Source organism: Numida meleagris, chromosome 4 (genome assembly GCF_002078875.1).
Source record: "Numida meleagris isolate 19003 breed g44 Domestic line chromosome 4, NumMel1.0, whole genome shotgun sequence".
Taxonomy (NCBI): domain Eukaryota; kingdom Metazoa; phylum Chordata; class Aves; order Galliformes; family Numididae; genus Numida; species Numida meleagris.
Genome location: NC_034412.1, coordinates 75,557,008 through 75,569,153, shown reverse-complemented (window position 1 = coordinate 75,569,153; position 12,146 = coordinate 75,557,008). Strand labels below are relative to the sequence as shown.

Genomic DNA, 12,146 nt, shown 5'->3' with positions numbered 1-12,146 from the left:
TGTCTGCAATTTTCTTCACCTTAATGTTGGAATATTTTACCTTCTGGGTAATTCTGCCCTCTGTAGTTTTGTTCTCGCTATTGTGTGACTTGCAGACATTCTTTTAAGATGAATGTGGCTCTCTCAGCTCTCTCTGATTGTCTGCATCCTCCTAGAATACTAGCTTTATAATTGCATTTAGACTAATATAAAGTTCATATTCCAATTCAGAATGTGATGTCTCCATGAGAAAGTGGTGCTCTTCTTTGTTCATAGATGCGAAAAGACTTGCAGCACTGGGACAGTGCACTTCAGCTGGCTAAGTGCTTAGCTCCAGACCAAATCCCTTTCATATCAAGGGAATACGCACTGCAGCTTGAATTCACGTAAGTTCTGCTGTAAAGCTGGAGTGTACGAACATTAAACCAATGCTCATGCTAACTACAAGAATATGCAGTTGTGATACTGTAGCTGAGAAAGCTCAGCTGTATTGCTGAGTGGTTGGTTTTTGCAGCTGTAGAACCAGTAAGCTAGTTTTGTATGAATGCTTCATGCTAGAAGCATAGATTAGCAAGTAATAGTGACTTGATTAACTGCAGTATATTTATGTTCTTCTTGAATGGTAGGTCCGCTGTGTAATATGATCTACTAAGTACTTTGTTGCATGTGAGAGTTTGGAAAATAGAGAAAATTCACAGCATTTAAGACTTCTTGCATTGGACAAAAGCTTTGCATTTAAAACTTTTGCCTGTCTTTCCTTCAACACTCAAGAGCCTTCATATTCTTACATTATAGATAGAAGAGCGTCAAATTTCAAGCCTGACAGTCCCCAAAGGAGAGAATTATTATCCATTTGCTGTGATATTAAGTCTATGTTGTAGCTCCACAGATTAAACCCAGTGAATTTAATGTCTAACCCGAGTAGAAAAGCTCTCTATATAATTCTGATTTTCATAATACCCCCAGAACTGTTGGAGGACTCTTGTTGGTCACAGACAGGAACGAGCTGAGGCAACTGAAGCAATGAAACCATCTGTAACTTCTGTTCTGAATTTATTTTAAAAAAGAAAAAAAAGTTCATCATTATGTTGAAAAAAGAAAAGTAGATTGGTTTATTTTCCAGCAAAATGTGTGGAAGAAGAGATGAAATTATAGAGTTGTATTGTGTACCCATGTATTCTGTGCCTGTCTATCAGAGAATGTGGTTGGTCTCTGTAAAGGAATTGAGAGACAGACTTGCTTTTTGATTAATAGCTTAATGAGGGGAAACACCATAACATACTGTGTAATTCCTTCTTTTGCATACCTCACATCCTAATCTGCAGTTTTTATGTCTTAAGCAAAGCAGATACATATGTAATCTCTCTGAAAGAACTGTTATGGTAGGAAGGTAACTATCTCTTCCAATTAAAACTCATTCCATATAATTTCCAATTTTCTTTCAGGGGCGATTATGTTAATGCTCTGGCACATTATGAGAAGGGAATCACTGGGGACAGTAAGGTATTTCATTTCAATGAAATAGCATGCGTAGTATCATGTACTCCTCTTTCAAGTGTTTTGTTTCAGACTGATTTGAATTCAGCTTTTTTATTTCTTTTATTTTTAATACACAGAATGATGCTTTCTCTGCTTGTAAAGCATTACTGCCATTGTATTCGAATAGCATAAGAAGACTTAGTTTGAGCACTTTCATAGTAGATGTGCAAACACCATGGGTAATATTCCTAGGATTTCATTGTTAAAGCAAAAGTCTTCATTATTCCTTTGGTTATTCTTTGCTGAATTTTTATCTACATAAAGACAGACTAGGATTGCATTACAAAACAGACATCTTATTCAGTAGATACCCCCTTATTCTGGCATTATTTTCCCTTATATTTGCAAAAGGCCTATTATGAAACAACTGAAATGATAATAGGGGAATTTAATAGAGAAAATAGCAATGTTTTCTGAATTCAAGCCATTTGGCTTAAAGTATCAGTGGCCTTACCATCTTTGAAAAAAAAAATTAAAATTAAGAGAGATTACAAGCATGATATTTCCTTCTTTTTCTCTACTGTTGACTTTGAAGTAAAGAAGGAAGAAGTACTGAGCCATCTGTAAAAACATATTCTCTGTATGCTTGGCCTGGACAGATCTTGTAAGTAAAATGTACAAATAGAAGACCAAAGGTTAAGAAAAAAAACTAAGCAGAGTTCTTCTTAAGTAAAAAATAGCTGAAGCTGAGCAAGAATTTCTAGACAAAGTTGATGTCACCAAGCCGACATAATGTTTTGTTAATTTGAATCAGTGGCTTGTTACTGCAGCTTTTGTGAGCTGCGGTTTCTGATACGTAATGTAACTGCTTTCCATTTGGTTGCTAGTACCAGGAGCACGATGAAGCTTGCCTTGCTGGAGTGGCTCAGATGTCCATTCGAATGGGAGATATCCGTCAAGGGGTAAACCAGGCCATTAAGCATCCCAGCAGGCTACTGAAAAGAGACTGTGGAGCTATTCTGGAGAGCATGAAGGTATTCAAACAAGTTAATAAAGCCTAAGACTGAATATGCAAATACATTAAGATACTTATTTGTAATCAAAATTTACAAATGATATTACAGTGATTTTTCAATATTACAGCAATTTTCAGAAGCTGCACAGCTGTATGAGAAGGGACAATATTATGACAAGGCAGCATCAGTGTACATCCGGTGTAAAAACTGGTAAGTACAGGTTGCAGGGAGGTGTTCTGTTTGTTGAAACAGAGGACTGGATGTGGTGCTCTCTGGAAAATATCAAGTCTGCAAGTGTCTCAGGAATCTTGTTTCATTAATTTTTTAGTTCCTCTCACCAGGCTTGAACAAGAACAGCATTCACCTCTTAGAAGCTTATGCTGGTTTAAATACAGTCTTACTGGAAATGGGACATAGTCTTCCTTTTTTTTTCTTATTTTTCCCCATTTTTGTGTTGTGTTAGCTGCAGTTTCAAGTCCTTTTTGCACATGTGGGTGTGGATGCATGTGCACTCTGGATTTGGTCATTTAATTTATGTCATTTCTCTTAAGTTCATTAAATTTATTCAGTCATCAAATACCTAACAGACTTTGAATATTCAGACAATTAGAAATTGTCTTAATTTGCTGGTTCAAATGAAGTCTATATCTGTGAGCTGTCAAAACAGCTAACATAATGTTCAGTACATCTTTTTAAAGTGGAAACTGGATGTTTACAGTGGAGAAGTACAATTTTATGGAGAGATTTTTAGTCTTAATTGTTATCTAATTACATTTTATGCTACTTTAATAACAGGAACTGAATAAAGCAGAGATCAGAAAGATCCCCCCTCTTTCATGCAAGTGCTTGAAAAATTAGGTTGGAATATTATGGTCATTTAAGATGGAAAAATTTATCTCACTGTAGAATTGTATCAGCAGCATCAGAGTGGATCAAGAGAACACTTCGTTAAATAAGAGTAGCTTATCATTGACAAGACAAGTGGAAATGGCCTCATGTTGCGCCAGGGGAGGTTTAGGTTGGATATCAGGAAAAACTTCTTTCCAGAAAGGGTTGTTAAGCACTGGAACAGGCTCCCCAGGGAGGTGGTTGAGTCGCCATCCCTGAATGTGTTTAAAAACTGTGTCTGGATGTGGTGCTCAGGGACATGATTTAGCAGTGGGTTGCTAGAGTTAGAGTAGTATGGTTAGGTTGCGGTTGGACTTGATGATCTTGAAGGTCCTTTCCAACCTGAGCAATTCTATGATTCTCTGGTTCTATGCATAATGATAGTCTTCATCTGGAAGCTGGAGGGGCAAGTTTTGTTTCTTCAAGTGGAAGTTAGTTCAGGTCTCCTGAAGTCTTGGGGAGTGCTCTGTGTTCTAGGGAGAGAAGGGAGATTTAGGGCCAGCCTCTCTTCAGCTTCACACGTGCTCTGCTGTGTTGGATGCTGTCATTCAGAGGATCTGCTTCTAATTGCCTGGCATCCTCTGCACCACCCGTAGCTGGGGCTTAAGCACACAGTCACAGGAGGCAGTACAACTGAACCGCTACTGGTTTCCTTTGTACTCTTGCTCAGTCTGTCAGGTACAGTTTTAATACTGTGCTGCTTCTGTAGATGAATTGGAGAGTTGTTTTTCAAAGGGACAAAAAATGCCGCTTCTTATGCTCATACATCTCAAATGAAAAAGATTCTGTGCTCTGTAAGCCTGTGTGCTCATGAAGCAGTCTGTCACTTGTCGTTCTATTTCCAATTATAAAGCGCAGCTCTCTGAAAATTTTGAAGCACCTTCAGAGCTTATACATTATGTTCAAATCCTTTTTTTTTACCTCCTTTTCCATATTGATATAAATATGCCTGTGCTACTGGAGAAAATCTGAAATGGAAAATATTTCTTAAATGGGTCTTGTCTTTCTAGGGCAAAGGTTGGTGAACTTCTTCCTCACGTTTCATCTCCAAAGATTCACCTGCAATACGCAAAGGCCAAAGAAGCAGACGGCAGGTGTGTTTGCGTCTTTATCTGCATTTATAAAATATATTATTATTATTTATGGCATATGCTATTTCTATAAAATATAGTAAAAGACGGACTTGAAATTTTGCATAAAACATGCTTGTGAAAAGAGATTCTGAAATACGTAAGCATAAATATTTTAAACATAATCTAAGGACCTACCACTAGTATCAAAGACAAAGTTTTAATTGATTTTTTTCCCATCTAAACATGATTGTCTTTTTAACAAAAATTATTAAAGGTCTTAAGGTGCTGCAGCAATGCAGCATTCCAGTTAATGGAGTATTCAGGTTCAGTTTGTTTCTAACAACTCCTTTCATAAAGCTGTGATTTTTAAGGTCCTTCAAAATTGAAATAATCGTGGAAGAAATTTTTTCAATCTGGAAGCAAATTACTGTTACATCTTAATAACTGCTCTTGCAAGGCATCAAATAAAGTGAAATTATTGGCTGTTTTGGTCTTTATCATTTCAGCCAGTAATCACAAAATTTTAGTCACAAACTTTAGTTTTCTACTTGTCACTGCCTGTGAGGAAATGAGCTTCAGAATAATGACGGCTTAGAAGGTGAGACAAGCAAGGCTAAATGCTTGAGTTGATGGAAATGGAAAATACTGTTGATGTTAATTGCACAGTGCGAGGATGAGAAATTCTTTAACTTGTTTACAGAACAGAAAATAAAGCCTCATTTTTGAAATTGTGCAACTAGTTTTCATCTGTTTGGATTTATTGTTCTCTCACTCCCGAGTGATTTAATATGGAACTGATGGAACAGATGAACTACTTCTAAGGTATAGCAGAAGGGATGCTGACAGAGTAAGTTAAAAATACTTCTGCGGTTTTCTATTGTCTCAGCAAGAAATGTTCTCCCAAGAGAAAATAAAGTGGAGAGAAAAAAAAAAAAAAGTAAATGTAAAACAAGCCTATTTTATGCAGACTGAAAAGAAAGTGTCACAGAATAACTTCTCAGAAGTAAAATACTGTGTTTCTTTCATACAATATTGAAAAGGGTTATTTAAAAATTAGAAAAACTGTTGTGGAGACATTATTTTTCAGGTACAAGGAAGCTGTGGTAGCTTATGAGAATGCAAAACAGTGGGACAGCGTAATCCGACTATGTTTGGATCACCTGAATAATCCGGAAAGGGCCGTTAATATTGTGAGAGAAACCCAGTCTCTCGATGGAGCAAAGATGGTGGCCAGGTAATAATTAGACATATAGATTAAAAAGTTAATCACTTAGAGGATAAAGTTGTGCTCAGTACAGTAAATTGATCTTTTTTTTTAAAAGAAATCCTTGTAGAATACATATTATTTCCTTGAACGCATTCTTAATACATCCCATAACTTCCATCAATCGTACACTGGCTTTCTCTTCTACTTAAGAGAGGCCTTATCACTCTTAACTCCTGACTGCATTGTCTAAGTTAGTGATTTTCTAGGTGCAGCCAAGAAGAGCACAGTAAATTGTTATACACAATTTTCATATTAACTTCTTTCAGGAAGAATATTCTTGTATACTAGTTTTTATTGAACTTAGAGCTTATGGGATGGGCAGTCAGTTTTAAAGGCACAAAAGAGGTCATACCTGTTGGAAGTTGATGAGGCATGCTAGAGTCTCAGACTCAGTGCTTGGTTAATGACTATATATTTCAGTTTAGTGATTTGAGTTCTTTAAAATTTGGACAATGGAGCAGGTACTACCTTCTTTCTTATTAACACCTCAATTGAAAGTTACGTTAACCTGAACTAATGAGTTTAGACAATAATAAAAGTTTGCCATGCTGTTATTTATAATAAGTTAATTTTAGTAACCTATTTAAAAGATAAAATATGTAGATAGAACATAAATTAGAAATATATCATACTTGCCTGCCACAAAATACAGTATGTTTCATAATGTTTGGAGTATTCAGTATGTTACCTAACTAAGGTATTAATTTGTTCATTCCAACTAGATTTTTCCTGCAGCTTGGTGACTATGGTTCTGCCATCCAATTCCTGGTCATGTCCAAGTGCAATAATGAAGCTTTCACATTAGCTCAACAGCACAACAAGATGGAGATTTATGCTGATATCATCAGTGAGTATTCCAGTTTAACAGTTTGCTCGCAGTACGTTTCACTGTACTTTTACTTGGTTTAGACCAAATTAAGATGATAATGCAAGGGGTGTGTAGTTTTGTTTCCCAGCCCTTTTCATTTCTTGTTCATTTTCAGTCACCATTGACACATTTGGCATTCTGTTTCTAATTCACACCTATAAGCTGTGTTTAACTTTCAGCTCAGGTGTTTTCAAAACCTTGGCTGTGTTAGAGCTCTTTCTGTTTATCCGCAAACAGAAGGTACAGAGGTAAAGCGTTTGTCTAGACTGTTCTTGTGTGTCAGGTGAGGAATCTCTTTGACCTTGATTTATTTAGTATTGCCTTTCTGAAACTGAGAATTTTATTAGCAGAACTGATTTTCATCGCCTCTCTTCCCTTTGCCATGGTTCCAGCTCTTTTCCTATGTGTTTATGTCACTTGTCCTTCTTTTTTCCCCTAAAGGCCATTCATGACCTCCTGTTGTTGCAGTAGCAGACTAAAGAAGGCCATGCTGAGAAGCTGACTTGTACCTCAGGCCATCAAGTCACTCAGTGGCCAAGTTGTTGATTTGCTATACATGTTATGCTTTTCTCTTATGTCTGGCAGCCTTCTTTGTGGAAAGAGTTTCACATAAGTATCTAACAACTTATCTCATCTTTTCAATAAAGTATTGGAAATTTTCCTTTAAAATCTTCCTTTAAAAAAAAAAATGCATTATTGCTAGGGGAGGGTAGTTACAAAAACTTCACAGCGGTCAGCTTGGTGATGTACTGTTACAGCTGCTTGTCACGGTGGTCAGTATTGCTCTATTATTATTCCTTATGCTTTCTTCCTTCTCTCCTATCCACAGTAGCACGTCTCAAATTGTAATCTAAGTGGGTGGAAAAAGGTTTTAAACCTAACTTTGGAGAAGTGGCTCTCTTTATAAGTACAGTAAAATGGAATCTTGGTTAGAAGACTCAGTAGTATTCCCTGCTACATGGCTAGCTAGCTCCTGATAGTCTTTTACTATGCAATACAGGTACACTCTCATATTCTTAAACTGTGAAAATAATCCTAATGATAATCTTAATATCACTTGTTCTGTTTTATTGTTGCCAAGACATAAGAGAAAAAATAAGTAGTACGTCATAGGCCATTCTATTGTCTGTTAAATAAAAAAACAGAAATCTTATTACCATGTAAAACCTGTGGAAACAATTTCAATGCATTATTAGCTCTCGGTGTCTGACATTTAGTCTTTTAAGTAGAAAAAAGCATACCAGTCATGATTTGATTCTAGCTGGCTTTGGTTTTCTCTGTATAATGGGAATTTCTTTTTTTGTCAGGGCCTTTTTCTTGTTAGATAAGAATACTCTGTTATCCTGGCCTTCTCTCTCTTGCAGGTTCTGAGAGTACCAGCAATGAAGATTATCAGAGCGTTGCACTGTATTTTGAAGGAGAAAAGAAACATTTTCAGGCGGGGAAATTTTTCTTGTTGTGTGGCCAATATGGACGGGTCAGTGCCTCAGTGACAAAGCAGTGACGGTCGCCTGTTCACAGAAACTGTTGAAAATACTGTACTTCCAAATCAAATTCCTTTTAGACTTTTTTTATCTGTCTTAACTGATCTATATACTGATATAAAATGGTGCTAAAAGGCTAAGTAAGCTATTTGTATTTACTATTGGATTCTGTGAATTATACACTGTCGTGCAGATAAACTTCTCATAGCTTCTGAAGGATTGATGTCACGCTACCCTTTGTGAATCTCTAAGTGGCGTAAACATATAGGTAAAATTTGTTTGTAGTATATTTGTTTGACCAGTGAAGACTTGATTGCTGTAAAAATAGTTTGTTAAATAGTGTTGCATACCCAAAATTAAACAGATTTTTAAAAAGGAGGAAGTGTGTCAACTGACAGGCAAGTCTGTCAGCTGATGCTGCTAAGTGTTTGACTCCTGCATACTGAACATATGCTAAAATAAATTCCTGATTTTTGCAAATTACGGCCATCATAGGTGACTGGTCTTTCTGGTGGAGCTAAGGAGACTTCTAATGCTGCATTAACCACAGTTATATGAAGACATACACCAGGATTTAGCAGAGACTTCACTTTTTCTTACAGGAGTGAAAGCAGCCGTAACCCATATACCATGTATGGCTATCCTGATGGCTGTAAAGTACAGTCAAAATAAGCATCCATTATGCCATTTTCTGTCAAAGGACAGAGAAACAACTTGGTAAAAATGAGAAAAATGTTCATTTTGTGTATTTCAACATCAACTCTTTTTTTCTACTTCATTTTAGGCATTAAAGCACTTTATGAAAAGTCCAAGCACAGAAGATAACTTGGCTATTGAAATGGCAATTGAAACAGTAAGCAACGTTGATAAAATAAAATATTCCTTATCTTTTCAAGTTTACTTTCAGTATTGTGGCATTTTCCTAGCATCATTGATAAATAAATCTAGCTGCAGCTTTTTTTTTTTACGAAAAGTCTCCTTGTGTTGTAAGTATTCTTTCTTTTTCATTCATATAATGGTTATTTCTTCTATGTTTGTCTAATAGGTGGGACAGGCAAAAGATGAAGCCCTAAAAAATGAGCTGATAGATTATCTTACGGGAGAGAATGATGGCATGCCTAAGGTATTGTATTTTTGTCACTGCTATTGTGTCCTGTTGCCGTACTACAAGATCATTTGAGTTTACCAACATGTTTAGGATAAAATAGACACAGATTGCTTTTTAAGGATTGCTTCACTAAGGAGTGAGGCTTAGATGATCTTTCTATGAGTCATTTCACCCAGTAGCTTCAGTTTCAGAAAGATAAGAAAGGAAGTGTCTGAGATACAATCATCTTCCTCTAAACTCTGTGGAAACGGCAGAGGAGATCCAAATTAATGCTCACACTGACAAAGAGACAAAAGTTAGCTGTTCATATCAGTTAGCCCACTGGTGGGTGTCTTTCCCACGTGGTCAGGCAGTGTGTGTGTCTCAAGACAAGCCACAGTACTGATGTCTTGCACAATGAGGAACTGGTTGTGCTGTCGCAGTGGAAGAAAGTAAGGTAGTAATTAGGGAATGAAGGAAAAAACACACCAACTAACGAGATACGCTGTGGACAGATTTCCAAACTATTCAGCCCCCTGCTGATTTCTTAAGTAATTAATGACTCTATTCTCAAAAGGAGGTTAGACCAAAACAGTTTGAAAATGTGAATTGAAGGGAGAATTTGCCACTGAGATCACCTCCGTATGTAAATGCTTCATGTGGATGTCCACATGACAATTAAACCCTTTAAAAATATTTAAAAGTGCCTTTGGATTTCTTACTATGTCGTAATATTTAGTTTAAAGTTTGGGTTGATTATTCATAGATTCAGTTTCATCTGCAAATACAGGCTACAGTTCTGTGAAAGAAAACACGGAGTTTCTGTTCTGTGTTGGAGAATACAATTTATATTTAATTTATAAGAAAATGAAAGAACAGGAAGTTCATAGGAAAAAGATATTTGCTGACAGATTTTAATGTATTAGTAGACGGTGCCATAGTTTTGGTAATAATAATATGTCCACTGTAAGTACACCATTGGGTATCAGAACCACAGCATCTGAGGTTAAGATGATAAACAGCTCTTTTGTGAGGTAGACTGCTAGTGTGTTATCATGTTTCGTTGAGGTGAAGCTATAGAAAAACAGGTTTCACACAGCATTCTTCGTTTTGATGACCACAGAACTTACAGTGCCTTCAATCACATTTGGGTTTGAGTTCATGGAAAAAAGAGTGGCAAAAAAGCCTTCAAGTTTTACCGCCTATCACGGGAGAATTTGAGTGCAAGGAATGTGAGCCAAGCGGAGCTGCACCCCTGTGTTTCTACCTATGAAAGCCAGACTTCAGGTGCAGACATTACAGTCTGCAATTAACTCCTTAGTCGAGGAACTTCGTAGAATCATAGAATTAGCTGGGTTGGAAAAGACCTACAAGATCATCCAGTCCAAACTTAAATGCCTGTACAAACTCACAGTAAATACAGTTCAGATATAAAATGACATTGAGAGAAGAGTAAGTTGTGTCTTACTGAGGGGAGTGGGATTTGGTAACAATGAAAATGACACAATGTATCTGCAATTTGAAGTTTGAACTATAAGATAATTATAAGAGAAGTAAAACGTAATGAACCAAACAGAATCCAACTGCAAGAGACCAGAAGAGAATGAAGCCATTAGAGACATAATACGACAAATCCGTGCAGTATCTGCATAAGCAAAAGAAATTTTTTATTTGTGCTGTGAAGTGGTTGGGCAGAACCTGTGGCCTCGTGTCTTACTTCTGTTGGCAGCAGCCTAGGCACTGCTTGTGAATGGTAGCACGTAGGGTCGGGTGAGGGAAGTGAGCTGCTGTGATCTCCACGGTGAAGTGGTTCTAAAGAGTGTAGAAAATGTTCAGCAATTGTGTGAATCATTACTGTATTTAACGTTGTTTTGAAATTCAGTGTAGAGCTTTCTTTTCCTCGTTTAAAAGCTCTTTTTTGTTCTTCTAAACGCTTTAATCCAATCTGCCATAGTCTCTCTCAGTGAGTAGCATCGTTTTACTTTATCAAATCGTAACTATTTGTTTAAAAAAACAACCTAGAAATCAATTCTCCCTTATCCTTATTGCACTGTTACGGAGCCGATGCTTCTGAAATTACCAAAGAAGGGGGCTTGGTTTTAGAGAGTAGCGGCTTTTCTGTGGTAGTGTTCTTGTAAAGCTGAGAGTCAGAGTGAATTTAAAGTAGCCAAGCAGCAGAAACTTGCTAATCCCTGCAGCACTGATCCCCAAACCAGGCAAGCGCTCCGAGCGGCCTGGGTGCTTTTCTCAGCCAACAATTTCATGGCATTCTAATGAAGCACCATATTATCAAAAATATTGCATTAAGAATACATTTGCTACACTATTGTCTAATAATAAGCTAGTTTGTAATGTGTTATTACATCAACAACTGTATTTGTTAACTTTACCATGCTGAGATTCTTAATTAGTCACACATGTTCTGATGGAGCTTCTTTTCAGGAAGCATTAAGTAGCAAAGTTCTGCTGTTTTGTCTGTGCATGTTTTCTAGGTACGAGCATTTTAGAAAGCAAAACTAAATTAAAATAATAGCTATCTAAAATTAAGATCGGTTGGATTCCAGTAATTAATTTTCCCAAAGAATTTAGGAAATGCGTTGACAGTTGAAAATTCCTTGCTGTATTTATTGCTTTTTAAATGTCTAGCATGAAAGGTTAGAAAGTAAAACATAATACATTTCTTAAATGCCTCCTATTTCTGTATTTTCTTCGACGTATGGCCGCCATCTAAGTTATTTAGATCCGTTCTTTAAGATGGCAGTGCAGAGGGCATGCCAGTTCCCATGTGAGGCGGCTGCTCTGTCCCGGGCAGAACAGGGAGAGGGGCAGCACAGACCACAACCAGGAGGTGTTGGGAGCGGGGAAAAATGACCCCAGAACCCACCCCGCTTCCTATTTCTCTTGTGACCCCCCTCAGGGAACTCAGGATAAATAATAGCCACTGATACATGCAGTTGCGTTTGTTTCTTATCCAGATAACTGTTTCAGTGCTGTTAAACCACTGT

The 12,146-nt window shown here is 37.0% G+C and overlaps 1 protein-coding gene across 1 annotated transcript in view; it reads left to right on the top strand.

Annotated features, from left to right (window-relative positions):
• Window positions 1–12,146, top strand: part of WDR19 (WD repeat domain 19) — a 41,927-nt gene that overhangs the window by 21,045 nt on the left and 8,736 nt on the right. Inside the window, exons 20-29 of the mRNA XM_021396999.1 lie at window positions 256–365; window positions 1,425–1,482; window positions 2,346–2,492; window positions 2,602–2,684; window positions 4,373–4,456; window positions 5,523–5,669; window positions 6,425–6,549; window positions 7,935–8,047; window positions 8,839–8,907; window positions 9,100–9,177. Of these exons, the coding sequence (XP_021252674.1) occupies window positions 256–365; window positions 1,425–1,482; window positions 2,346–2,492; window positions 2,602–2,684; window positions 4,373–4,456; window positions 5,523–5,669; window positions 6,425–6,549; window positions 7,935–8,047; window positions 8,839–8,907; window positions 9,100–9,177 (1,014 nt within the window). The remainder of the gene's footprint in view (window positions 1–255; window positions 366–1,424; window positions 1,483–2,345; window positions 2,493–2,601; window positions 2,685–4,372; window positions 4,457–5,522; window positions 5,670–6,424; window positions 6,550–7,934; window positions 8,048–8,838; window positions 8,908–9,099; window positions 9,178–12,146) is intronic.